General features: G+C 46.1%; 1 protein-coding gene across 3 annotated transcripts in view; it reads right to left on the reverse strand.

The window, feature by feature from the left end:
* mtss1lb (MTSS I-BAR domain containing 2b) overlaps positions 1 to 27,674 on the reverse strand; it is a 223,060-nt gene that overhangs the window by 160,302 nt on the left and 35,084 nt on the right. Inside the window, exons 4-14 of one of the 3 annotated variants that reach the window (XR_013778760.1) lie at positions 19,528 to 19,612; positions 17,581 to 17,672; positions 16,647 to 16,721; positions 14,883 to 15,040; positions 14,612 to 14,719; positions 14,440 to 14,537; positions 12,377 to 12,668; positions 12,212 to 12,286; positions 10,020 to 10,205; positions 9,097 to 9,259; positions 5,178 to 8,888 (exon numbers count right to left, since the gene is read on the reverse strand). Coding sequence is in view for 2 of the 3 variants with exons in the window: in XM_079339523.1 (XP_079195649.1) it covers positions 8,014 to 8,888; positions 9,097 to 9,259; positions 10,020 to 10,205; positions 12,212 to 12,286; positions 12,377 to 12,668; positions 14,440 to 14,537; positions 14,612 to 14,719; positions 14,883 to 15,040; positions 16,647 to 16,721; positions 17,581 to 17,672; positions 19,528 to 19,612 (2,207 nt within the window). In the remaining variant the exon portion in view is untranslated. Of the gene's footprint in view, positions 1 to 2,850; positions 8,889 to 9,096; positions 9,260 to 10,019; positions 10,206 to 12,211; positions 12,287 to 12,376; positions 12,669 to 14,439; positions 14,538 to 14,611; positions 14,720 to 14,882; positions 15,041 to 16,646; positions 16,722 to 17,580; positions 17,673 to 19,527; positions 19,613 to 27,674 lie in introns of those variants that run through there. The other 2 variants (XM_079339523.1, XM_079339524.1) reach the window with 2 other exon arrangements.

The raw sequence follows: 27,674 nt of genomic DNA on the forward strand, positions 1-27,674 counted from the left end.
TTTGCTGTCTGTTAAACTACTGGTCATATGAGTGGTTTTTAATTTAGGCCCTTCAATTAAAAGGTTGTCGTTCAGCATGATCTGAAATAATAAATCTGTAGAAAGTTCATGAAACCTCGAAATGTTTCCCTCATATCGCTTAGTGTTGAAGACATGGATGTTGTCTTTGTTCCAGTATGAAAGCCGTCACCATATTAGAATTGCTCTCTTCAATAATTATTATTTTTTCACATTTATAGTTTTGCAGAAGTTTAACTCGTGCTAAAATCTCGCATTATTCTTTGAATCATTTTAAAAACTGCACATGCAGGTCAGTGAACAGCGCCTGCTCTTGTATCTTCTTGAATAAATAAATAAAAAACACCCACCCTGCACAGCAGAGCACAGTTTAAGTACAACTTTTATTAATACTGGAATCATCACAGTGCGTTTTGTTACATTAGCAGTGACTAAAGTTAACAAAAAAAAGGGTCAATTTTACAAAAAGGAAGACAAAAAAAGAAAACCTTATCATCAGCGACAGAGGCGAAACAACCTTAGAAATCAACTCACAATAAATTAAAGAAGAAGAAGAAGAAGAAGAAGAAGAGACGGACGAGAGCACAGAGTCTGCAGAGAGGGAGGAGAGGAGAGAAAAGGTGGAAGCAGATGTGGACTCAGGTTTTTTTTTTTCCTAATTCAAAGGACGACTTTGTGTCAGTGAAATGAAGCCGTCGCCTTCAGCAGAGAGATTCTCCTTTTGGCGTTTGAAGGCTGAAGAAGAGGAAGAGAAAGAGAGCACGCTCCTTTCTGTACCGACAGTGACACATTCAGTTTCATCTGACCCCTCGACTCTGCACGGCGGCGGCGGCGGCGTGGAACCCTGCAGGACTTGAACGTAGCATGATGTTGCTTTAATGGACATAACAATGTTTGCCTCTGACTGTGTGTGTTTGCGTGGAGTGTTACCTCCGTGTTCGAGGGCAGGAAGGATGGACAGATTGCGTGTGGGAGGTGGGAGAGCGGAGCAGTAGGGGTCTTAACCACGTGTCCTCGTGCAACACACATACAAACACACACATACAAACAGTACACACTCATAACCTGGGCAGATGGCTAGTGGAGTGGGCTGAGCGGATATAAGACATGGCTTTGGACTAAATTAAATCTGCATTCTTCCTGATGGCCAGCAGGGGGCGACGACACTGGTTGCAAACATCAGACTGTCTAAATAATGGACAAACTGGAGGTTCAATGATGGCGGTCACCTTGTTGAAAATGCTGTTTTAACCTTATAATCCGACTTTGTGACAGGGAACGCGGCAAAACTGAGGCGGGGCTTAAGCTTCTTCAAAACGCCGACGTGTCGACCATCTCAGCTGTGCCAATGTTGGATAAAAAAATAATAAATACATTAGAACAAAGAAATACTTCTGTGAAATTTTAACATGAGCGGTAGTGCGACCTCAGAGTTTCTGAACAGCGGAGGTTGGCGCTCGGTTGTAAAGCTTGAAAGCGGTTGGGTAAAGAAAACGTTTACTTAACGAGCGCATGATCTCAATCTCTTGATTCAGGATCCAGTCCTTTTCAGAATACTTGATTTCGTCTTGCCAGAAGTGCAAAATAAGCAAATGGTCACAGTCGACGTCTCCCGTGAACCTTAGTAACCACGGAAACTGGTGCACACGGTGCAGACAGTCAACAGGCGGAGACAAGTGCGTTGACTTCAATGTTTTATGTCCTCCAACCATCAGCAGAGCTTCTGAATCGCCCGCCCTACTTTTTATTCGTCACATCTGGCAACGTGAAAACAACAACGTGCCGCCATATGTCCGATGTGTCCTTGGGTAAGACGCTGAATAAGTCCGATTGGGATTGGTTAACACTTTTGGACTCTGCAAGGTGTAAGTGTGCTGGCGTGACCTGTGGCGCCAAAGCCCTTCTCCTGCGTGCATCCTGTTTCTCTTTTCCAGAAGCTCGTGAGAAACCACAAAGTGTCCAAACGTAAGCAGCCTGTGAGAAGATCGTCTTCAAAGCCTGATCAAAATTAATTAAAATGTAGTCTCGCTCTGAGGCTGAGCTTCTGACGTCAAGCTGCAGCACAGCAGGGGGGAAGTTTACTCTTGCTAATGCTGCTTTTTAACAACACACCCAGGAGCCATAATGATACCAGCCGTTAGCCGTTAGCACGCTCACCAACAACGCCACACATGGAGACGGACGAAAAGAAACAGAGGGGGGGGGGAGAGGGGGGAAGGATGGGAGAGGGGAGACAGACGGAGAGAGCGTCAGAGTGAAGTCGCTGTGGACTGTGGTGGAAATGAAGACTTCATCACATGTATTTTTCATTAGCGTTGATAGGAGTGGGACTGCCTTCCACTGATGGGACTCTCATCCAGACAAGTGTTGTTTCTAACTTGTCAGTCAGGCAGCGTTTTTTTGGGTGTGCTGGTCCGATCAGGAGACAGGAAGGCAGCGTGTTACCATAGCGGGAAAAACAAATCTGTGCAGAGGCTCATACGTGAATTCTGATTTCTTTACGTTTTCCAAACACAGTATTAGATTGTCAAAGGTGGACGTGTTAAATAATCCCATTAACTTGTTAAAATTGGCTGTTTGGGTTCACCTTAAAAATGTGCTGTTGAATTTTCCTGCCATTAAAAAGGAGCTGCAGAGCTGCGGCTAAACACTGAAGCTTCAGTGTCCGCAACAGGGCAACCTGCATGAGCATCGACTCTAATGAGTTACGTATCGCTCCTTTAAAACGTTACAGCATGTGTTCCTGTCGTACCGGGCCGTAGTTTTCATTAAAGTGTGTGTGTGTGTGTGTGTGTGTGTGTTTCTGCTGTATGCGCTGTGCTTCACTGCAGCTCCTGCTTTGCCTCCGTGCCTGCAGACGTACTTCTATGCACACACACACACACATTTCACACTCACAGGTGCAGCAGAGTGGTTACTTGAGCTTGTTCAGACAGTTAGTTCACGGTTAATGAATTCAGCATGTTATTAAAGACATTATTGTTTCACCAGATAAACCTCTTGTGCTGATTCCTGGACATTCGAAAGGAAAATACCGGTGGCGTTACTCCCACTCATCCTTGATATGTCTCTATCTCAGAATCCTGAGTTGCTGTCCATCATTTCATCGTGTCCTGCATGGCATGTTAATAAAGGAATCACTTCCTGTAGATAACTGGCCGTGAGTTATTGCTCCTCCAGCATGTACTCGAAGTAATAATAAACATTTAGCACGTACACATTCAGGCGAGTAATAATTGGCTCTGATTGCACACACAGCAGAGAGTCTGTGAGCGATGCAAAGTGGAGCAGCTTTTAAACGAGGGTCACTCGGGAGTGGAGAGAACAGCGGTATTTTCCTTTACTGACCCCGCACACGTACGAACATGATCACTGTCTCTGTATTGCTGTTCCTTCTGTTTCAAACTGATGCACAACTCACAGTTCTGTCATTGCAAATGTTCAGCTTGATGCTCCCTTCAGCTTGCAGTACATTCAGCAGACAGTCGGACATTTTATGCACAGTGTGACTGGACAGGTTCTTCACATCAGCAGTTTGTCAAAGGCAATGTGTTTTTATTTCATTTTCTTTCGCTGCAAAAACTCAAATAATAGCAGGCACATTTGTCTAATTTCTATAAAATATCTCATTTTACTTAATGCAAGCCACAGTCACGTGACAAGTCCACATGAAAGTCTAATCTCAACTTTTAAAAAGCATTAAAAAAAAAGCTTGAAATGTGTTGTATGATCTCATTTTTACCAAACTCAGGGAAACGTGTAGCGTGTCGCCTGATATGTTCGTTTTCATCGGGACTTGTCAGATGACTGTCGCTGATAAAGCTCAACAGGGACCGCCCACTTTTTCTGCGGCTCTTGTTCCGGAAATAAATTTGTCAAGAGATTCGAAGCCTGTAACCATGACAACCAGCTACCCCAATACTCAGGACTGTAAATGATGTGATTTGGCGCCAAAACAGCATCGAAAAAAAGGGAATAAAAAGTCAAATGTACAAGACTGTCAAAAAACTACCCATCCCACAATCCATTGCAAAGAAAACCTCTTCCTCTTAAAAGTAGCTGCCGTGGTTGATAACGTGTTTATACGAGTAGTTTGTGTTGTTGTATATATAAACTACATTCACTGCAGTATACAGTCGTAGAGGGGCTGGAAACGTTGCCATGGTAACATCAAGTCCCAGTAATCAGAGTTGATGCTGTTCATGGGTAGTGTAGTTCCTTTCCCCCAACCTCTTGAATAAACCAAACGTTTCACCCTTGGCTAGCTCGTGGTCAGTCCACCTTGGATGGTTATGACATCATGGCGAATAATCAAATTTGCTGAGGAAAAAAAATGAACAGGATTTTGACTTTGGGAGCCATGCTGCCGAGCCCTGCGTTAAGTGCTATAAGATGTTTTTTAATATTTTTAGATCAGACGAAAACACTCAGTTTTATTTTTAATCTTTGCAGTGTGGGGGGGGGAATGGAGTCCATGTCCGCCTGCTCTCCCCTTCCACCCTCTCCCCCGCTCGCCCTGCCATGATCAGCTGATGCATCCACATGTGACAAACACACACATACACAGGGTCCCCTCGCAGAAAGAAACAAACATCCCTTTGCCGAAGCACAGTCTTAAAATACGACCAAAAAAATAAAATAAAATCAAAGTGCACAGGCAGAGTGTTGCAAAACGTCTCCTCGCTTCTCAAACAGCCCAAATCAAGTTTCACACAGTAAAGAAAATGAGTCAACAGAACGAGCATGTTGGAAAGCGATGGCTATGCTCGGGTCACTGCTAGAGAGCGTACAGACGTGTGATGAAGAGTTCACTATCCTAAAGGTCAACATCCAGACGAGGACACACGCACTCTCAGCCCACACACCCGACATCCATATGTTACACAGCTTAGTAGTTTGTGTTTCCACAGGAGTTTTTTTTTTTTTTTGTAAGTTTTTTTTTTTTTTTTACATTAATTCAAAGTAAGACTAAATATTAAACAGTACTGCAAACCGAAAAATAAAATCATCGAAACAAATGTTCCATGTAATTCTCTAACAAACGTTTGTACCAAATCTGTGCGCCTGATTCCTCATTTACAAGTACAGCACATGGAGTCAATATTGTTCCAACAGGCAGTGAAATGCTTGACACACACTCTTTCTCTCTCTCTCTGAACTAAAAACACTCTGTCGTCAGCCGTCACACATCCAGCAGGACTCATCACCGCTCACGCCTGAAATCATCCTTCCTGAGCTGATCCGGGCTGAACTGAGCTGAACCCCTCCAGGTCCTTCAGACAGACATGTTTTGTTCTTAAGCAGAGGCGAGGTGTGCTCTGCATCAATGAAACCATCATTGTCTTAATCGACGACAGCATCGAGAAGTAGTGAAGCTTTAAGAGAGACTGCGCTGTCTGTCTAGATTGCACAAAACACGTTTGCAACCTTTGGTACCGAAACGTAAAATTTACAGTTTGCATTCAATTTTGTGAAAAAGGAAATGACCAAATGTTGGGTGCAGAGGATTTAAATTGTGGTTTCCGTGGTATCAAAACACACCAGTTTGATTTATCATGTCTGACATGTTTAATCCAACTCTTTATCGGAACAAGGAACTTTTTTTGGTAATCTCCACAAACATCACATACAATAAGGTCGAGAAGCATGTGATCCTCACTCAGCCAATCAGAAGAGATCACTGATCCTGCTGTTGTGACATTTGAACCAAATATGTTAACTTCGTCAATGTTATTTTTCTAAATGAAATTAAAAAATGATGTCTCCCAATAGCGCTCTGAGGTTGGATTTTTGAATTTCAAAGTATTTCAATGAGTGCCCTGTAAAGGGTTAACCCTTGACCCGGCGACCTTTAACTCTAAATACATGAGACACGCCTCATCAGGATCAGAAGTTCATTTCACGACTGATATTTCACTTCCTGTCACTGCCGAGCGACTTTAAACACCTCGACAGACAAAGCAGTTAACACTTGGCCCTGAACGCGACACAGGTTGAAGCACATCAGTAGCTAATGTTAGCATAGGACTAACTCTTCCTTCAGCCCATGAAGGTGACCGGTCCAAATGGTTCTGGGAACTTTTTGAGGAATAGGAATTATCCACTTTAGAGTTCGCTGCGAAACAATCCCACCGCCATGATTCTGGGAGAGGAGCAACTCTGGAGCTGGAGCCACAAAAGGTTCCTCTAATCGGAGTTCAAGGAACGTAAACAGTTTGTGGTTCCTGCGGTGTGGAATCACAAAAAAAAAGGGGAGGAGTCAAATCGTTCTTAGGTCTATTGGAAAAGTTCCTGAAGTCAAAAAACACCTTTCGTCTGCCAGGCGAGTTTTGAATAATGGCGTTCATAATAATAATCCTACCGGAATGCGTTCTCGCAGATGGTTCCTTTAATGATCCATTGAAAGAGTGTTAATCAACTCGTACTCATATTTTGATACCAGCGCACCCCTCCAACCCAATATTAGACAAATCATTTCTCTACTTTCTAATCCCCTCTCTCTTCTGGTTCATCGCTCCTCTTTCACCAGTGTTCATCACTTCCTCTTAGTCCCTTTCTCTCCTCCTCTTCTTCTTCTTCTACGTATGAAATGAATGCAGTCCTTCTGGCAACCATCTCTCTCACTTCCACCCTCCCTCTCATATGGTATGACTACAGCGACACCTAGTGGCTATTGTGCATACTCCAAAAACCTATCAAAGTGCTTCAAGTTTTTTTGTTTTTTTTCAACATTTTTTTTCCTCATGCATTTCCTCCTCCAGTAAGCGACAGAGAGAGACGTCGCCCTCAAACTAGTCTCGTCGTGTATTCACAGTCGATGTGTAATTTAGCATTCCTGATGATTGCCTGAATGTGACACGGGAGGAACCTACAGCCCTCCACTGATGCTCTCCTCGAAAAAACAAGAAAATAAAACACATTTATTGCTCCATTTCTGATTTAACATTTTCTCTCTGGTTCTAGAAAATATATATGAATATATCTATACTCCTGGATTACTTCTTGTGACTTCTCCGACAGTGGTAACAAGGTAAATGACGTCACGATATAAACAAGAAAATACACGCACAACACACAGGAGAAAAGCCCTGCCCTCATTGGGTAACCAGCTGTCCTGCAGCAGAGCTCTACCCGCCCCCTTTGCACACACACACACACACACACACACACACACACGCAGTCATTCACATGTGCACACACTTTCTCTTCACTTTCATGCATTCTCATTATGCACACACACACACACACACTACACACACAAAGAGAGAGAGAGGGGAAGGGGGCACTAGCACGGTTCAATGCCAACCGTATTTTTTAAAGACTCTTTTACATTGGGGTGAACCAGAGGAGCCCTCCGGCCTGTTAGCTCCCCGTGCTAATACCAAAGCTTCAGCTCAGTGGGCGAGTAAGTACAGTATGTCGCTGCTGAGACGGCCTGGGTTCAATCCAGCCTCCTCCACCCCCCCCTCTCTCTCTCTCTCTTTCTCGCCCGTCCTTCAGTCATCAGTCTGTCCTTCCTCTGGCGTTCGACGGTCGGGTTAGTTGGAGGGAAAGGGGAAACGTTGGCAAACAGAACCCAGTCTTTCGCTCTTTCTTCACCTCTTTTCATCTGTTTTTCCTGCGAGCCTTTCCATCCCTGGGTGGAGGTGTAGAGAAGACAAACATGCGTCCAACACACACTAGTTATAGTGGCTGTCTAGGAGCCTGTCAATATTCAGTATTTAACTTCTTAATGATCAGCATTGGTTAACATTATTAACGTTGTTATTATTATTATTATTATATTATATATCATTTACTCTAATGATGTCTTTACACTCGTTTTTTGTGTATGTTTTTGTTTTCATTCATCTTCTGTTTATATTAGAGCTCTTCCTACATGGTTAAGTTTTTGTGTACTAGGCGGTTGGGTTGCACCACACCAACACCTGCCTCCCTATTGGCTGACGAACTTCCTCCTCTTCATCCTCCTCCTCGTCTCTGCTTTTCCTCCGATCACAAGATGCGCGGGGCCGATCGGTCGTTTGAGACGGTCTTGCGAAGACGGACTCCTCTCCTGATGGTGGTCAACATGTCGCCGGACCCCTCCGCCCCCTCTGTCCCCGTCTGAGAGTCGGCGGGGCCGGCTGGCTGCAGGGCGGGGTCATCGGGGAGGGCGGGGAAAGGAAACTGACCCTCTCCGAGGGCGTGTGCGCTGGCTACCAACTCACCGATCTTCTCCACCAGGCTGTGCCGATTGGCTGCGATCATCTGCTCCTCCTCTGAGCCGGCTCCCAGAACAAGACCCCCGTGCTGCTGGGCGTAGACCTCTAACGCCGCCCCGGACCCCCATGCAGTGTTGGGCAGGCTGAGGCGCTTTGGTGACGCCTTCACGTAATCAAGCGCTCCCTGTGCATCGTCCACTCCAGTGAAGAACACACACTCCTCACTGCCCACACGCACAGGCACGCCCCCCACATGCCCCCCCCCTGCGTACCCACCTCCACCTGCACCAGGTGAGTGGGAGTCTCCGGGGACAGTGGGGGTCTTTACAGGCACGATGGGTGGTCGAATGGGGATGGGCCCTGCATTGGACAGCGTGCGCCTCACACCTGGTTTCGTGGACGGGGTCCTGCGGATGGTGGCGGTGCCTGGAGTGCCCGCTCCTCCTCCGCCTGCTCCACCCGGCTGTCCAGGTATCACATGACCTCCAGGACCCAGAACGCCACTGGGCAGCCCGGCAGTGCTGGCAGGCCTCTTGGTCTGGATCATTCGTCGGTAGTTCTGTGCGATGTTGGAGTGGCGAGGGATGGTGGAGGACTTGTCAAAGTCTGTCTGTCCGTCCGGCCCCTCAGTGTCCCCGTTCACAGAGTAGCAGTCATAATCTGAACCTGACGAGGAGGAGACAGGAAGTTTAGACCGGAGATAAGGAAAGGCATCAACGCTGTTAAGAATCAACAAATGTGTGTAAATTCTCCCACCAGGGGGCTCTCGATGAAAACAGAAACGCTGAATGACTCGGAGGCGGACACATGTGGCTGCAGATGTTGTGTCGTCTCAGAGATTTTTAAATAATCTGAGTTCATATTGGATGTGCACCTTGTGAGGGGATGGTGTCCTCGGAGCACGACGGGGTGGTGGTCTCTGTGCTGTAGCCGCTGGAGTACTGCAGGGAGTCTCTGTTGCTCTTCTGCTCCATGCTGAGTCCTCTGGTCAGCACCATGGCCAGGTCGCTGGCAGCGGGAGAAACCTCGTCTCCGTGCTGAGGATGGGGCGATTGAAAGAGAAATAGAGAGAGAGAGAGAGAGAGAGAGAGAGAGAGAGAGAGAGAGAGAGAGAGATGTTCATGCAGGAAGTTATTTCAAAAGTAAATTAGAAACACTGAATTATGAACGTCTTTTCGTTAATTGGATTTGGGCTGTTGGAGGAACATTACGAGCTCCAACACTGAAGTCTCAGCGTGATGATGATTCACTGATTACTAAAACAAAAATAATTATAACTTCTTACAGTAATAAAAACAAGCTACTTTAACATCTGCTGGTTCTTACAGTGTAAAAACAGAGTAAGGGATCATTTTTATGTCTAATTACATTCTGTTGGATTTACCCGAAGAGTTGGACAACGAGAAACATAAAAATGATAAATTAACCAGAATCTGATTCACCAAATCTTTTGTTTTCACATCGTTAGAGTCGCATGCTGCTTTTCTCTGCTGTTACCAAGAAGTGATTCAGGTATTAAATGCAGCCTACCGCTCATTTATTTTCATTTCTTGAGACAAAGACCTGATCTAAAAAAGGATTGTGCTGCTCTTGAGGTCACTGTGCCTACGAGAGAAAAAGATGGCGTGCAATCCACAAAGAAAACGCAGAAGCTCAAAAGTTAGAGAGCATCCGTTTGTCCCTCGCACCTCTAAATCAGAGAATATTCAAGAACTCCTCTTTGCCCTCTTCTTCAGCCTTGCTGCAAATCGAATCCAAAAACACAGCTACAGCGGTGCCAGCATCAGCCAGCGTTACCTTGGCAACGACGTTTGCCGGGGTCATCCTGGCTCTCTGCGGGTCCTCGGGGCTCGATGACGGGCCGGCGTATCCCTGCGCGCTCGGGGAGCCCTCGCTCTCCCTCAGTCTGTCCAGAGGTTCCTTCCTCCTCTGAACTGCTGCAGCCGCCACCGGCTGCTCGTACTGACCTGCTTTGGACCAATCCTGAAGAGGCGAGTCCAGTTAATAAACAGGAAGTAGCGGGAAGCATTAGCACGAGAGACTTGTCCAATATCCGGCAGTTTGAAGCCCTTCATCTGAGTGCAGAGAGAGGGGGCCTTCACGGGTGGACTGTGTGTGTGTGCGTGGAAGTCTGTGGGTGCGTGGGTGTGAGGGGGCCGTTCTTTAGGCGTGTGATTGTGCTTCTGTTGATGACTTTTTTGGTTAGCTCTCCACACGCTGTTTAGTTTTGGCCAATCTTCAGGAGGCAGATTGGAAAACCAGTGAGCGAGACGGGGGAGGCCCAAAAAAAATAAAAAATCAAATTCATGCACACACAGCAAGCGGGGATGAAGACTTTAAGGAAGCGAAGCAACGCAGGTCTGAATGAGTTTGTTGTCATGATTACAAAATGAAAAGAAAATGAAGCTTATGCCTTAAAGCAACAATATGCAGGAATTTGTCTCGGTGCTCTTTGGCGCCCACTGAAGGTCTCAGGGTGCAACTGCATAGTGATGTTACCACCCCTCTATGTTTATAATTCTGTTCAAATGGTCTGTCTTTAAGTCGTAAAGTTCAAAACAACAGAGAAATTTCCCGACCATGTTCCAGCTCACACGGAGGCGTTTGTTTTAAAGCGGCGTCTTTTCAAAGCTGAAGGCTGCTGCATCCTCGGCACGCTGTCAAAGTTATAGAGTGCAGTAAACGGACGACTGAGAGAGAGAGAGAGAGCTTCCATTACATCCAACACGGGAGCTGGGAAAGTTACATATCGTTGCTTTAAGTGAAACTGAAGAAAAGGTGCAACTGAAGAAAAGGACGCGAATGGAGAACAAACCTTCCAGATAGGAACCTTTGATGTGGGAGAGGAGGAGCTGGATCCGGGGGGGCGATTATAAGGTGGGGACGCAGGAACGGGGAGAATGACAGAGAGAGGTCGTGTGGAGCCAGAGTGAGAGAGAGCGGGGCGGAAGGTAGCGAAGGACGAGCCAAACTGCAGGATGAGAGACACGGTCAGGTCGTCAGAGGAAGACAACACGAATCACACCGAGATGGAGAAACACAGAGAGAGAGAGAGAGGGTGTCAGCTGTGGGGCGAGCGAGGGACCCCCACAGACCAAACACAGGAGAATTAAAGCAACACAGATATATAGAGGACTACAGCAGACAAGCACACAGTCACAGTGAAGAGCAGGAACAGATCTGACACAGGCAGGAAGTATAATCAGTCTAAGAAGCCCGCTTGATGTTTGTGTTAGAAGGTCGTGATAAAGGTCATGTGATGAGTTAAAGAAGCCCCCGAGCACGCGTTCACCGTACGGCTGAATCTGATTCGACAGCTGCTACTGCAGAGAATTAACACTGCGTTACTCGAGCCCATCAGAACATCATATACAAGGGGCCCTGGTTTGGACCTGGAGGGGAGGGGGGGGGTCTCAGTGTTTGATTGATTGATTGATTGAATTTATTTCGTGTCATGCACACACTGTGCTCGGCCCTCGTGGGCTCATAAGACCCCAGAAGATTCTGTTGTGTGCTTGTTGACGTTCACATTTTATAACATTAAAAAGTTGCACACTTTAATCTTGACTGACGTCTTCTGTCTTGTTTTTTCCCCATCTGACTCAACAAAATGTCAACGTAAAGACTTTTGTACTTTTTATTTTAAAGAACATCCCTGACTGTTATCAGACTGTAAAAAGGCTCAATCTGCTCAACGTTTCAGCTGCGTAACGAAAGTCCAGCTCAAGTCCGTCCTGAATCAAAACGTCTCAGCTGATACAAACTTTATTACAACAAAGAGCCCGAGTCAACGTTTCACAAGGTGTCTCGTACCCACGTCGTCTTTGCTCCGTGTCTGATCAGAACGAAAACAAAGATCGAAAATAAAAATAACATGCAGTAAAAAGTGTCGATCTTCATCAGGATTTTTATTTCCTCGTCAACATTCGATATCAACACTCTTCACCTGCTGACATGTGAGGAGTCTTTAGATCAGACAGGTTACTTACAGTGGTGGGGGAGCTGCATTCACTGACTGACTGGCACGTTTCTGAAGCCTCTGACGATGCCGAGCTGGACGACTTCTACAGCAGAGGATCACAGACAAACGTTCTTCACACTTTAATCCAGAGTGTGTTTTTATGTTCATGTGAGCCGTGTGTCTGCGCTCATACCTGGCTCGTGATGTCTGAGGGCATCGGCGAGGGCGGCTTGGAGTAGATATTTGCATCCTGGGACACGAAGCCTGAATCGTGGGAGGAGACGCTGCTGAGGCGGTGGGCGGCGATGCCCCCCGGTGGCAGATTCTGGTGCGGCAGGCTGCTGCGGTAGCGAACGTAGGAGGAGGAAGATGAGGTGGGTGAGTGGGGCTGGGAGCCTCCGCCAACACCACCACCACCACCAAAACCAGCACTCCCACCGCCCCCTGAGGAGCGGGAGGCGCTACTGTGGGCGCTGTTGACGCTGCTGCAGAGGGGAGGAGGAGGGATGAAGGGAGGAGGGATGAAGGGAGGAGGGGAGCGGAGGGTGGAGGGTTGTGAGAGGAGCATGGAGGTGACGGTAGCAAATGAGGAGTCAGGACAGCGTTTAGGGAGAACATGACGTCATGGAAGAAAAGATGATTAAGTGATGGCGTGAGGATGTATTGGATGGTTGTTATGTTTAGTTTTATGAAAGGTCGAAGGTCAGATGTAGTTTACAGGAAGTTGTTGGTTCATCCGGTTTGAGATATGTGATGTGAAAGTCACAGAGAAAAGTGTTAAAGACACCAAGAGATGAAAAGAAATCCAGGTAAGTACATCAACACCCGGCAGGAGAGAAAGAGGGCGAGCAACACGCAGACACACACACACACACACACACACACACACACACAGAAGTTACAAAACAGAATAAAAGACACGAGAAGGAAGAGTCGAGCACAGAGGAGAATGAGCGTGTGGTGAGGGGCAAAAAAAGGGGGAGAAATGGGGGAGGAGGGGGGTAGACAAAGAGTGTGTGAGCTTATGAGATTCCAGCAGTGCACACACGCACACACACACACACACACACACACACACACACACACTCACACTTCTTTTCAGAAAAAGAACGACAGAAAATTTTCTAGTTTCAATGTTTTCATTTTTTGGATTTCTAACATTTCAATTGGCCTAAAATTCACATCTGGTCATATGGGGACAGAAGTTTACACTCTGTAGTTTCAGTGTAGTCTTACACTCTGTAGTTTCAGTGTAGTCTTACACTCTGTAGTTTCAGTGTAGTCTTACACTCTGTAGTTTCAGTGTAGTCTTACACTCTGTAGTTTCAGTGTAATCTTACACTCTGTAGTTTCAGTGTAATCTTACACTCTGTAGTTTCAGTGTAGTCTTACACTCTGTAGTTTCAGTGTAATCTTACACTCTGTAGTTTCAGTGTAATCTTACACTCTGTAGTTTCAGTGTAGTCTTACACTCTGTAGTTTCAGTGTAATCTTACACTCTGTAGTTTCAGTGTAGTCTTACACTCTGTAGTTTCAGTGTAGTCTTACACTCTGTAGTTTCAGTGTAGTCTTACACTCTGTAGTTTCAGTGTAAGTTTACACTCTGTAGTTTCAGTGTAATCTTACACTCTGTAGTTTCAGTGTAATCTTACACTCTGTAGTTTCAGTGTAGTCTTACACTCTGTAGTTTCAGTGTAGTCTTACACTCTGTAGTTTCAGTGTAATCTTAAACTGCAGCTCATATGACTGGAGGCCTTCTCACAGAGCACAGTCTTTATGTCTTTTAAAAAGTCCTGCTCCCCTCTTCAGGATGCCAGGTATCATTGAAGCGAGTCATCAGCACTGATGAAAGTAATGTTGGGTGTAGAGAAGTCAGAACAGGGGCAGATACCTACTTCAACTCAGGCTCTCATTGGATATCGTAGGTAAGGAACAGTTTTTATAAACTGAGGTTTTTCTGTGTTTAACTGAAAAAGCACCTTTAGTAAAGTAATGTTCAGAAACTCTCCGTCTGACGTCACTTTAGTTTACATGAGATCAGTGCAACGAGACGCTCGACACGCTCACACATACACACACACACACACATGCACGCACACACACACACACACTGACTCTGACAGACAGACAGACAGACAGACAGACAGACAGACAGACAGAGTGAAATATAAACAGCACAGAAAGCTCCTCTTTCTGATTGTAAAACACGCTGTTGTTGGCGTCTGCGTGTAAATGTTTGTGTGTGCGTTGGTCTACCTGCACATGCTGCTCTTGCGAGAGCCGGAGCTGCTGGGGGATGACGGAGGCGTCTGATAGGACCAGCTGTAATCTGAGCCCTTCAGGTCCTTTATCACCTGAGAGAGAGACAGAGAGTTGATGCGCTCTGCATGTTGTTACGGGTGTGTGTGTGTGTGTGTGTGTGTTTCACCTGTTCACTAGCTGGGGGCAGTTTGTGAGGATCAGTGGTCAGCACAGTGAGGTCGTCGATGATGGCCTGCAGGTGAGTGATCTCTCCCAACATGGCGATCTCTCCGTTCTAAAAGAAAAGAACCGAGGAAGACAGGAAAGTCATTTTTCAAATCTAGACCCTGTTAGGTGACAATCTGCGACTCCCTCAGTACTCCACGGACACGCCGTGTCCGTCCATCTTTCTACACCTCGCCACACTCGATCAACTCCACCCGTCTCCCCCTTCTCACCACCACAGGCTGCAGGAAGCCAATGAAGGTGCAGAAGCGCCCCCTCTCCTCCACCAGGGCCCGGCGCACCGCCTGCTTCTCCGTCTCCTCCATCAGCAGGCACATGTCGGTCACGTCCTGCATGGCGCTGTCCAGCTGAGGCTGCAGGTCCACTCGCCCTGAGGTGGACACGGCACACGGGCGGTCAGAAAAAGACAAACACTTGAGTTAAAGCAGAGAGCAGGAGAGGGTGATGAGAGGAGCTGGATGGATGAGAGGTGCAGGAGAGAGATGGAGCTGCAGACAGAATAACAGTCTCTGCACCAGCTTCTGCTTCCCATAATGCACTGCTTCCTGTTCAGTGTTTCAGATCTGTTCTTAGTCTGAGCTGTGAGTGTGTTTCCTCACATTATCTATCATGAACACACAGCTTCATTAACACATCGTCTTGTTTGTTGTAACTGATGAAAAAAAGGTCAAACGCAGGTGTTCGAAAAAAAAAGAAAATCCTAATTCTATGTACTCAAACAGAAAATGACAATAAATGCAAAATAAATGGAATGAAACAACTGTCTCTAATGTTTAAGCAAAAGATGTCTGCAGCAATGAAGACAGAATGACAGAGAGAGGAGGAGAGGAAGCCTGAAGGAAAGCTGCAAGTGTGAATTTAAAGCTAACGGACGAAGTCATGCAGGAGTCAAAGAAGTACATCATGCAATGTTGGAGGCAAAACTGTCCAACTTACACCACTATGGAGCTATAAATATATAAAATCTGACGCCTTTATAATTTGGTAAAAACTTCTCAAATGTTCAAGGAGCTGTGTCTTTCGTACAAACACGCTGCAGCAGAAATAAGAGGATATAAATGAGGTGATTCTGCAGAAGTCTAGAGAGCGACAGGCTGATACTTACCCTGCATCTCTATAACAGGGGGGCAAATACCACAGCGAGGGGGAGACAGAGAGCAGCAGAGGGGGGAGGGGGGGGCAAATAAAAGGACGCAAAATAAGAAAAGAGAAAAGGGGGAGACAGAGAGAGAAGGAGGGGAGAGAGCAGAAATAGCAGAACTCATTGTTAAGGTTAGTACAAGGACGCCATCACAAGACGAAAAAACATCAGAAATAATCCTTCAAATAAATCTGACAGGTGCCAAACATTTCATCCATCATTCATATTTCACATAAAACACTTCACATGTGAGCGCAAACATGATCAAACTAAATTATACACACAGAATAAAAATTAGATGTAAAAAAAATGATTTATCTGCCCGGCAACTGAATAGCAACTGTTTCAGAAAGCGAGCGTTAATTATTGGTCGCTCCACCTCTGAGTGAAAAGTTTCAGGACGAATGAAAAAACGACCTGCAATACCACTGTCGGCCACTGGATGGCAACGTGCACTTTCTGTTCTTTAAACCTCCTCGACTGTTTGAAGCGTTTCTGACCTCAGTGAATGACTCAACTCTCACTGGTGTGTGTGTGTGTGTGTGTGTGTGTGTGTGTGTGTGTGTGTTGGCAGCACTGAGTTCATTAGTCTGTGCTGTCATGATTTTATCGAGCATTTTAATCACATATGAACAAACCAAAAATCAACGTTTGATGCAGTTTCGGAGCAGGGAATAGTTTTGGGGATTTTTTACCACCAGCAGTGAGATAACGTAGAATACAGACATAGAACCTATAAGTCCAAAAAGAGACTCAGATCTGCTGTTGTGTATGTGGTACGTGACCTTGCACCTTGTTATGTGACCTCTACAGCGTGAGAGCTGCTGACTGTTACCTTTCCGAGCCTTCTTCTGCAGCTTGATGGTGTCAGATGACTTCTTCTTGATCTCGTGGCGTGACCTCTTGTACTCTGCAAACAGGATGAACAGTGATGCTTTAGTCACAGGAACGCAGAGGCCTTCATCCTGCATTTGTAACGGTGACTGGAAAAAGATCCGCCTCAGGAGCCCACTGATCAGACTTCACAGTGACTGGAGTTAGCATCACTTTGATGAAGGTCTCATCCAGTCTGTAATGAGCTTCTCAACTTATCGACTTTTAAGCGACACAAGATGACGGCGACATATAATACATCTTCAATCCTTCAAAAACTCTAAACTAATGCATACATCTAAAGTCACAACTTATCTTTAATCTGCACACTGACAACTATGAGCTGCCTGGACAGCGGAGTATAACACAAGGCCCAACTCTCACGGGGCCAATAGCCAATCATATTCAAGGATTTCAATTTAGGGTGGCCAATACGATTTCAAAGGCAGCCACCCCTCTGAACATCTCCCCTCGGTTTATAAAGCTCACGGTCAGTGTTTTACTGTGAGCCGTTTATAACGTGTATAAAGTCTACTTTTCACTTTCTGCACAATGTTCAATCAATAATTCACTTTGATAGGAATTCATGCCTGCAGCTTCTTGTCTGATTTGTCTTCACACATAACTCCAATTCCTTTGTCTCGACCGAGCACATGTGTGGAAGCCGTCTCAGGCCGTCATTCAGCACAGCTGTTCACCTGGTCGGAGACCTGATTCTTTTTTATCACCGTGCTGCAGGATGGAAAGACTTTGCCCGAGTTCAGAGATCTGCTTTTCACTGCCTTCATCTCATGTCTCTGATCGTCATGATTGACCCTGAGCCACAGAGCGCCACTAACAAGATTACAGGAATGATACGGGATGAATTAGCAGCGTAACCGGCGATGTGTTCGTACCTTTGGCATGATCTTTATCAAGCTGGTTGGCAGTTTTCTTCCAGTCCTCAATCTTGTCCTGAAGAGGGGTGATCAGACTCTCCATCAGAGCGCTGAAGAGGGACAGAGACACAACAGGAAGTTAAAGACATCACAAGACAGTTCAGACAGTAAAGCTGGGGCGCTGCACCCTTCGGAGCAGCATGTGACAGGCCGTCTCATTTTAAAGGTTCCTTCAAATGCGGGCCGAACAAAAACGTCCTACGCTCCCGGAGCCACGAAAGGATGCATGTGGTACATCCTTCGTCACCAGACTCGAGGCGAGCAGCTTCAAATGAGAAGAGGGGATTGATGACACTTTAAAAAGAAGCTGCTTTCTATAAAGTCAGAGAATGAATCGGACTCTGGGGTCAAGCGTATGTGGATCCGTGCCCGGGTCCGTCGTGTGAAACCCTCCCGTCTCCTCTTAGTAACTACGGGGTAAGCTGGTGATGAAATGTCTACACAGGCTCTGAAGGCTTGGTCCTTCGAAGGATGCTACCCCTGAACTTTGACCCAGCAAACCCCGACAACTCTTCAGTGTTCAGAGACATAAACTTTCATCTCGTAAAGTCTCAAAAAGACAATTACATTCAGCTGGAAACGTACGATCTCCATGTTTTTCACCACGGAGCCCAGCTGAAAAGAGAAGCACGAGGTCGTCATGTAAACTCACGCCACGTGGCGCTGAGTTTACATGACGAGCTTCATGACGTGAGCTTCATTATTGAAGTATCTGGAGCCCTGCAGGCACACGTTCTGTATGTGATCGACATGCAAACACAGCTTATAGAAGGTTTGGAATACATGAAACCAGCACACACACAAGCTTCAAAGGGACTCCTGAAATCATCATCATCATCATCCTCATCATCATCATCATTATAGTAATGGCGTTTGCTGTGGAAAAGTCATTACACAGTGTGGAGACTGTAGGAAAGTCAAACAATGGTTAAAGACTGAGACAGGCTTCCTGAGTGGTCCATGTTGTGAGCTGATGGATTTATACAAACAGCTGAGAGTCCCATCATAACCCTGAGAGCAGGAGCAGCTTTAAGACAACAAAGAGGAGCTGATGTGTACTGAGACTTTGTTAAAGTAGGCTTTAAGGAATCTGAATCTGGTTTTCTGTTTCTTTTGCTGTGTTTCTATTTTGTTCCTTAAAGGAGCAACATGTAAAATGTATAGAACATTAAATGTGATCAGACATGAAGGAAACACACAGCAGCCAGTATGTCCTCCTTCTAACTTTAGATTCTGCTCCTGAATGCTCTGGATTTGTTTGGACCTGTTTATCCTGAACATGAACCGGATGTTGTTCCTGTTTCTGACTTCCTGTCTAGCTCTGTCCTCTGTCCTCTGTCAAAGACAGAAGCTTTGTGTATCTGCTGCAGGATCTGAGACGGAGCAGATCAGAGCCAGTTCAAGACCAACACATCGACTAAAGAGAGACGGGTCCAACACATATCAGGTGGAAACTAGCAGCGACCACAGTCACATGTTCTTGCATCTGACTGTGGAGACCAAACCTGCATGTGGTAAATCACTGTTGTTGACATTGTGAAGTTTTTTTTAGGGTTACTTGGATATTGCATCAAAATCTAAACTACGTCTCTCTTGGCATGGCGGTGACATGTCTCACATTGTCCCACACAAATGTAGTCTTTGTCCCACGTCTGGCTTGTTGGCGTCTGGTCACCTTAACTCTGATTGGCTCAAACAGGCAGTATCGATAACGGATGGTTGGACAGTTCAGTTCATGGATTTCAAAGGGTTAGATTTTTTTCATGTTTGCATGTAGTGACTGAAGTAAAGAGCACGTCTACATTAACCTGCTCTCAGCACCGGGGTGATGATCCACCGAGTGAGGGGAGCACAAAGACGGTCAAACACGGACAGACAGGAAGTGAAGAAAGTCATGAATCTTACTTTGTGAACTGGCGAAGTTTGGCCTCAATGCTGCGGTGCCTCATGCACATCCGGGTCAGAGCTGAACCGATGTCTCTGGTTGCTCCTGGAAACACAAAACAGCCAGGTTCATGTTGTGACACACACACACACACACACACACACACACACACACGTGAACAGATTCAGTGCATTCGCAGACATGATACTGAAGAGTCCGTCACGGTTCGTCTTGTCCCCAGTGTTTCTCAAGTTTCCCTCCATTATGACTTCCCTGTTTGTCTTCACCTGTGTCACTCGTCTCACCTGTGTCGGATTTACAGTCTCAGGCTGTTTTATGATTCATCCTGCTCCACCAGTACGTCGTACTACATGAGAAATAATCATCATCAGAACCAGAGACCCCACCACTGATCGTTGTTGATTCTAAATGGATCTCCTGTCAGACTGCGAGTGGACGCTAACTGTAGCGGCGTTTGGCGTAGTTTGAACAGCTCAGCCGGGCCGTGTGCACTGCAGCACACTCCACTGCTGTTGAACCCAGTGTGCAGTAAAAACTACATGTGTGTTTTAGAAGTACGAGTTCAGGTGTCTTCTGTGATGCATTCACTCGTGGCTCCGTGTTTCTCCTCGTGGATTTGTCCGTTTGCCTTTGGCTGATATAAACCTTTAGTTTTGTTATCTGCACTTCGTTCCTCTTCTTTGTTTCTTTTACGGACATGACGGAGTCTGATTGGAATTGTTTTTTTACCAACTCTTTTTGTAACAACAGAAACCACACGAAGCTGTGATCAATGTTTACGTTACAGCTGTGCAAAGTGAAAAGAGTCTAATCCCCCCCAGCTTTTATATCCTTTTACATGCAGCCGACTTCTTCCTCTCCTGCACACTCCCGCCTCGTCCAAATAAAGAAGAGTCTTGTGAGTGTGTGTTTGAGCGCCGGCCGCCCAGGGACCCGTTTGTGAGCCGCTAACTTGCAACTGTAAACATCAGTCTATTTTAAGACAAAGTAGGTCCCAGTGGAAAACGCTGACCTGGCAGTTTAAGTGATGTCAGACTCTGCTGACTTCCAAACAAGGCGCTCCTGCCGTACAGGTGGACGAGCCAGCGGAGGAGAAACACGATCTCTGCTTCTTTCTCCTGCTTAAAGACGTCTGAGCAGACGGGAGGCTTACGATGTATACGGCGCTCCGAGAGTACCATAATCACTGCTGCCACAGAAATGTACACACTGGAAAATTCAGATTAAACAGCAGTTGAATGGGATTTCCTGCACAGACAATATTTATCACCAGGGCTTAGACAGGCTTACACAGTACAATGCAGCGGGGTGCACAGGAAGTGCAACAGATTAATACGACAACGAAATCTGCAAAAATCCAGCATTTGAGAGAAACCCATGACATGTAACTTCTTCAAATGAATTTAATTTACAACTGTGGAGTAAAGATGCTTCTTCTTCTTCTTCTTCTTCTTCTTCTTCTTCTTCTTCTTCTTCTTCTTCTTCTTCTTCTTCTTCTTCTTCTTCTTCTTCAGCTAAAGACGGAGGTGAGGCAAACTCGTTTTAAGCTGATGTTTTACACGTCCAGGTACGTACAGCAGGGAGGGACGTGGTTTGGATTTGGTCCCTCCCGGTCCTGCAGCCAGAACTTCTTATCAATACGCAGAAAAGGAGCCACAGGTCGGACTCGAACCCTGCTGCCCGCCCGGAGGGCCCCAGCCTCTGCACACGGGTCGTGTGCACCAACCACTGGACCATTGGTGCCCGAAAGGTTCAACATTTTAAAGAGTAGCTTCTCACAGAAACTCTAAAACTGCTGACAGAGCAGAGATTAGCTGGTTTCAGGTCCAGACCAAACTAACCGAGACCAACCTGAGACGGGGACGAGACCTTTCTACATATAGGGATCGAGACCGCGTCAAGACCGAGACCTGGCAGGGCTAGACCAAGACCTGCTGAGCAGCGTGTTGGCTCACACACAACGATCTCCGATGTCTTAAAGATGACCTCAATCATTTTACCCCCGAGCTCTGATCCGCTTTTAATGCCTTGCTCGTTGCACATCAGCTGCTCAAACCAGCAACCCTCTGACTGAAACCTCTCACAGAGCACATTCTCACACATGTTACCCAACACCTTAACTAACACTAACACACACACACACACTCTCACACACACACACACACACACACACACACACACACACACACACACACACACACACACACAATGTGTAGTTCACATCCACAGAGAAGTGCTCCATTCATAATTAACAAATTCCTCCCTCATGCCTCCTTTTCTACCCGGCAACCATTCATTAAAGCAGAGCCACCCTCCCCCAAACACACACACACACACACACACACACACACACACACACACACACAGATACTTAAAGTATACACCATGCATGCCGATCAGCTGACCAGCTAAAGCAGTGTGAGTGCTTGATAGTCTAATCTGATCACATGTCGATAATTTCACAGAGTGACGTGAAGACAAATAACTGATGAGGAGGAGGAAGTGTGTGTGATGATTTTTTTTGTTGTCTTCTGACGGAGACGAAGATCAGAATAAAAAATGTGAGAAGAAGAGACGGAGGAGAGATGAGAGAGCACGCAGATGAAGAGGGGTCGCCTCGCACATTTTAATGAGCTCACTGCTGGCGAGGGAACCATGGGACTGGAGTCAGAGCCAAGTGTGTGTGTGTGTGTGTGTGTGTGTGTGTGTGTGTGTGTGTGCCTGTTTAAGATCTGCATTTATGATGGTTCTCTTCCTGTTTGTCTGTTATGACCCCGCCTCCCTGACTCCAAAGGAGATCAACAGTAGAGGAGAGGAGGAGAACACACACTACCCACATCTGGAACACGGCTACTGTGTGTGCACAAAATGTATGTGTGTGCGTGCGTGTGTGTGTGTGTGTGTGTGTGTGTGTGTGTGTGTTAAAGTCAGAGTTTATTTGCTCCTGCAGCAATTCAACATGATCCAGTTGCTTTATTTGAGCTGAAAGAGGCCCCCGCGACGGCTCGAGCACAGTCTGACTCGTTGGTTCTTGACTATCTCCCAAACAAGTTCGGCATCTTTAATGTCCATTCAACTCTGCGCTGTGTGGATTAGCTGCTCACATGTTCCAGGCCACTGATGTGGGAGTAATTATTCGTGGGAAAAAAAGCAGAACAGACTTGTGAAATGAAAAAGCTCTGGAGAGAAACAGAGAAAGGATTTGCTCTGATCATATGTGTGAAACGGTCCTGATTTAAAATCCAGGGCGCTCCCAGAGACAAAAAGAACAACGACCATGCTTCATCTGTTCATCAATCATCACAGCTGATGTTTACTATCAAAACTGGTCCCACGACTACTTACTGTCTCCTGTGGTAAGAACCGTCCCTCTGCGTCAGAGAGCTCCAACAGCAGAGACGATAATTAGCAGAAAAAGAGACGGGTGGAAAAGGCTAAGACCTAAAACCACAACATATTATTATTGTCTGAAATAAACAGACAAATAGAAAATAACAAGAAAAAAAAGGAGCAGTATGTAGCTCTGCCCCCTAGTGTTTAAAATGTGTACTGCATCATCACAGAGAGCTGTCTCCCTCCCTCCTCTCACACAGGTCAGCATGTGGTGGACACTGTAGCTTCAGTGTTTAGCCAGCTCTGCATGTGGTGGACACTGTAGCTTCAGTGTTTAGCCAGCTCAGCATGTGGTGGACACTGTAGCTTCAGTGTTTAGCCAGCTCTGCATGTGGTGGACACTGTAGCCTCAGTGTTTAGCCAGCTCTGCATGTGGTGGACACTGTAGCCTCAGTGTTTAGCCAGCTCAGCATGTGGTGGACACTGTAGCTTCAGTGTTTAGCCAGCTCTGCATGTGGTGGACACTGTAGCTTCAGTGTTTAGCCAGCTCTGCATGGGTCTGCGTTCTAACCTCTCTCCATGTTTCAAAAGCATCTCAGGTCCTGGAGCTTCGAACCTGTAGCTGCAGTAACTGAACTCGTTTACGTGTCCTGGATGGTGAGCGCTTATCCAGATGAAATAAAACCTGATCCTGTGGCGTGTACTCGACCTACAGCTGTGGACTACCTGCACAGACGCCACCTCAGACATGGCGGCGCTAACGTAAGCGTCCCACTCTAGAGCGATGACAAACCAAAATCAAACTTATTGTAATCAGAAGTTTAGATGAGACAAGCTGGCAGTGGCTATGTTTAATATGTGAAGTTGCTTTTTTCTCCCGTTGCTGTGAAAGAGGTGCAGACGCCATGTTGGCATGTTAGCGTGCTAAGCCCTAAATATTAACCACATTGTTCTAGGACTTATAAAATTGCTGCAGTTTGGGATTTTTCATTTTCTGAAAAGTGGAGCAGGCAGAGGACGGAGAGGATGGACTTCTTCAGACCAGGCAAAGAGTCACACACACACACACACACACACACACACACACATACAAACAGAGGAATAAATCGTTTGAGTCTGAAGGGAGAAACAAAGCCAGGTACAGAAGAGAGGTGCAGATTTCACACTTTAAACGAGTTGATGGGATTTGACAAAACACTCTCTCATGAGTGGTTTGAAGTATTGTTCAAAGTCAGATCAGAAAACGTTTTGTGGATAGAGTCAGAAATCAGAGAGAGAGAGAGAGAGAGAGAGAGAGAGAGAGAGACGACACGCAGGAAAGAAGCCACAGGTCGGATGTGAGAAGAAGTTTCATCCTAAGAACTGTAAGTCAAGAAGCGATTCAACACTGCAAAGAGGAGCAGAAACGTTTCTAAAAAATGTCTTCAAGACTCAAAATAAAGAAAAAACAGTTTTTGTCCCATCAGCACCATGAAGTGTGAAAACTTTATGATTTATTTAAAAAACAAACTCGTGATTGTCCTGGTGTTTTCTGTTGCTTTCCCAGAGAAAATCAATGAGCCTCTTTAAAAAAGAAAAGATAACATCTCTCGCTCTCTCTCACTTCCTCTGCCTCGGGCGTGTGTGTCCTTCCTTCCACTGCAGAGTGAAAAACAGGCAACATCCAAAGAGAAGAGCCTTTAAAAAGAGCCGAATAATTGCAGCATGTTTTTAATTCATTGTGTTTGAATGATCAGACCCTTCGAACACTGTGGGAGAAAATCGTCATCAAGACTGTAAAAATATGAATAAAATCCTTTTTTTGTGTCCAACGTCTCAAAGCGTTTCGGAGAAACGGGAGGCGTCGGCCTTTTCCCCGCTGAGACGCCGTGCCATGACTTGGAGCCTGGAAGCACGAGCAGATGTTGATTAGCATTCGTCTGCCTATGCAGTCACTGCGAGTGACGGTGGAACAAAAAGGACGTTGCGTCGAGGTCACTGTTGATGACAGTAACGTACGGCTTTGTTTCATGAGAGGAGCGAGAGAAGGAAGCGAATATCAGGAAGAAGAAGAAGAAGAAGAAGAGGATTCAGGTGATGTGAGGGGAACATGGAGTCAGGGATGACGATGAGTTAGTGTCTCCAGTGGCAACTATGGAGGGAGGCAGGTGAGGCTGCGGTTGCCAAGGTTACAGACGTCTGCAGCAACCGCCCATACGACCCCCCCCCCCCCCCCCCCCCCCCCCACCCGACACGAGCATCTCTGCGGTGACACAGCAACAATACGAGGAGGGGAGAGGCCAGGAGAGAGACAAAGCAGGGCACAAAGGGAAGGTGATGAGGAGGCAGATTAAGGAGAGGAAGACTGCAGGAGGAGCGGCGGTGTCAGATAAAGCAGAATAATTCATGAGGCCTACATTCTCTCCCCTACTATAAAAAACCAAGTCAGACACTGAGCTTCCCAGACAAGCAGGCAGACCATCCTGACCAAAACAAGCCACCAGTCTCACACACACACACACACACACACACACACACACACACACGGCGAGTGTGTTCCAGGCGACATCAAGCACAACAAACCTCAAACACCACACGCTGCAGGAATGCATTACAGCATGAAACACTATACTTAAGCATTAAAGCCACATGAGGACGCGGTTTGGAAAGGAGAGCGAGTGGGAACCGTTTCAAGCCTCACTGGGTTAACTAATCTGAAACAAAGCTTAGCGTTAGCCCCTTTTACGCTGCCTGTTCAAGACGGGACGGACAGAGTCAACCATCGGCTTTCTAACAACGCCACAGCGAACCTGAACCGACACATCACACCTCCCCAACACTGAACCGTGCTGCCTTGTATGTTTTCACAGCCAGGACATGAATTTTTAAAGGAGCTCATGGTGAGTGTGTTTACCTGTCTGCCTTCTGCTCAGATCAGCTGCAGAGGGAGGAGAGCTTTTCACCCGGGTATGTGCTCGTATATGATCACTTCAGAAGGCGTCTTATTAAGTGTTGGTAGTCGTTCCACAAATAATGCACCAAGAAAAACATCCCTCCGGATCCTAAACGTGTGTTTAAGTAGACCAAATCATCACCACACTTTAATGTATGATGGATTTGTCTTACACATCAACTGAACTTCTTTACTTTAGTTTGTGGTCGAAATCAGGAAAACAGTGACAGTAAAATGATTCACTGCGAAATCCAGCTCAAGGATTTGCAGCTTTCTGCAGGACTGAGGGGACAAGTAGTGCTGTCAGTCAGACCTTCAGAAAGACACACACACACACACACACACACACACACACACACACCCTGAACGACATGCCAGCTTTGACCTCTGACCTCTTCCCTTGCTGCGTGACATCAGCGGGTCACGGTGGGGGCACTTCCTGTCAAAATACTCCTCTCTCTACCACCAATTGCTGTTGCCATGGCGACAGGGGGATATGACTGCCAGTGACAGCTGAAGTGATACAAACGATGAGTTTCTCCGCAGCTGTCGGATGAATTGCTGTTCATATAAACACACATACTGTACGTGTTTCATCTGCAAGTCTTTTTATTCTCCATGTTGGAAACAAAAGTTCTACTTTCCCCCCCCGACCCCCCCTGACCCCCCCCTGACCCCACCTTTTCCCTTTCAAAATAAAATCTCAACCTTCATCTCTCTCCTGGAAACATAAAAACGCAGTAAAGTATATTTTTGATGCATATCTTTCTAATTCTTCTTGGCTGCAGACGGCTGCCTCCTCAGTGACGGGTCACGCTGCAGAGTTTGACCCAGTTCAGTGTCACTGTGTTATCAATGTTCTGCTCCAGTCTGGTTTGATTTCCACAGTGTCGGATCACATCTGATCAGATCACTTCAAACTGTCAATTAAATCTGAGAATGTGCAAAACATACAAACAAAAAGAGACACAATCTCTTCATCACATAAACATAAACAAACAGGGTTCAATTCAGGGGCGTGGCCAGAGTTTAGACTGGGGTGGCCCAACTGTGGCGCTGACTTGAAGTTTGTGCACACACATTTCAGAGGAGCGTTTATTTACCCTTCATGTCTGCGCTCGACTTTTACGTAACAACATAATGTCAATATAAATATGTTCTCCGAGGACTCAAAAAAAACATCTAAAGTCAGAATTTAAATCTGCACACTGAAACCTATGAGCTGCCTGTTGCACCTGGACAGTGGAGTTCAACATAAGTCCCGCCTCTGACAAGGCCAATAGCCAATAAGGTTTCTTAAGTGGCACCTGAGGCGTCTGATACGATTTCAAGGGGGGCCCATGCTGGCCCCCTGGACACGCCCCTGCTGTGGTTAAGATTTCAAACGTCCAATCAGGAAGAGTCACGAAGAGAAAGAAAAAGACAGTGCTGCATTCTGTCTCGATGTTTTTTTACGTCTGCAGCTGCAGGAAAGAGGCGGCGAGGCGACCAGAACTAAAGACGCCGCTCGTCTATTTTACAGAAATCTGACTCCTATTAAGAAGTCCCATTTCTTATTATGCTCTGTGAATTGGAAAATTAAATGAAACTCAAGCAAGACGTGTAATTAAAAAGTGTGTGTTATGTAATAGAAGAACTTGCTTTGATTAAAGCTTTCTGATACTTTCTGTTGATTCACTTTGGAAGCCATGAGTTGAAGAAATGAGCGTACCGAAGCTGAAACTGAACGAAAAAGAATTTATTCAGCCCAGATTATCCAGATTATTTATGCCTCAGAATACTCAAATTACCGCTCTGGTAATTAGCACGTTCAGTTTCTTCTTTATGTAACGTATACATCGGCTCTTCTTAAAAATAAAATCAGAAGAAACTCAATAAATG

This window comes from Symphodus melops (genome assembly GCF_947650265.1).
Source record: "Symphodus melops genome assembly, chromosome: 3".
Taxonomy (NCBI): domain Eukaryota; kingdom Metazoa; phylum Chordata; class Actinopteri; order Labriformes; family Labridae; genus Symphodus; species Symphodus melops.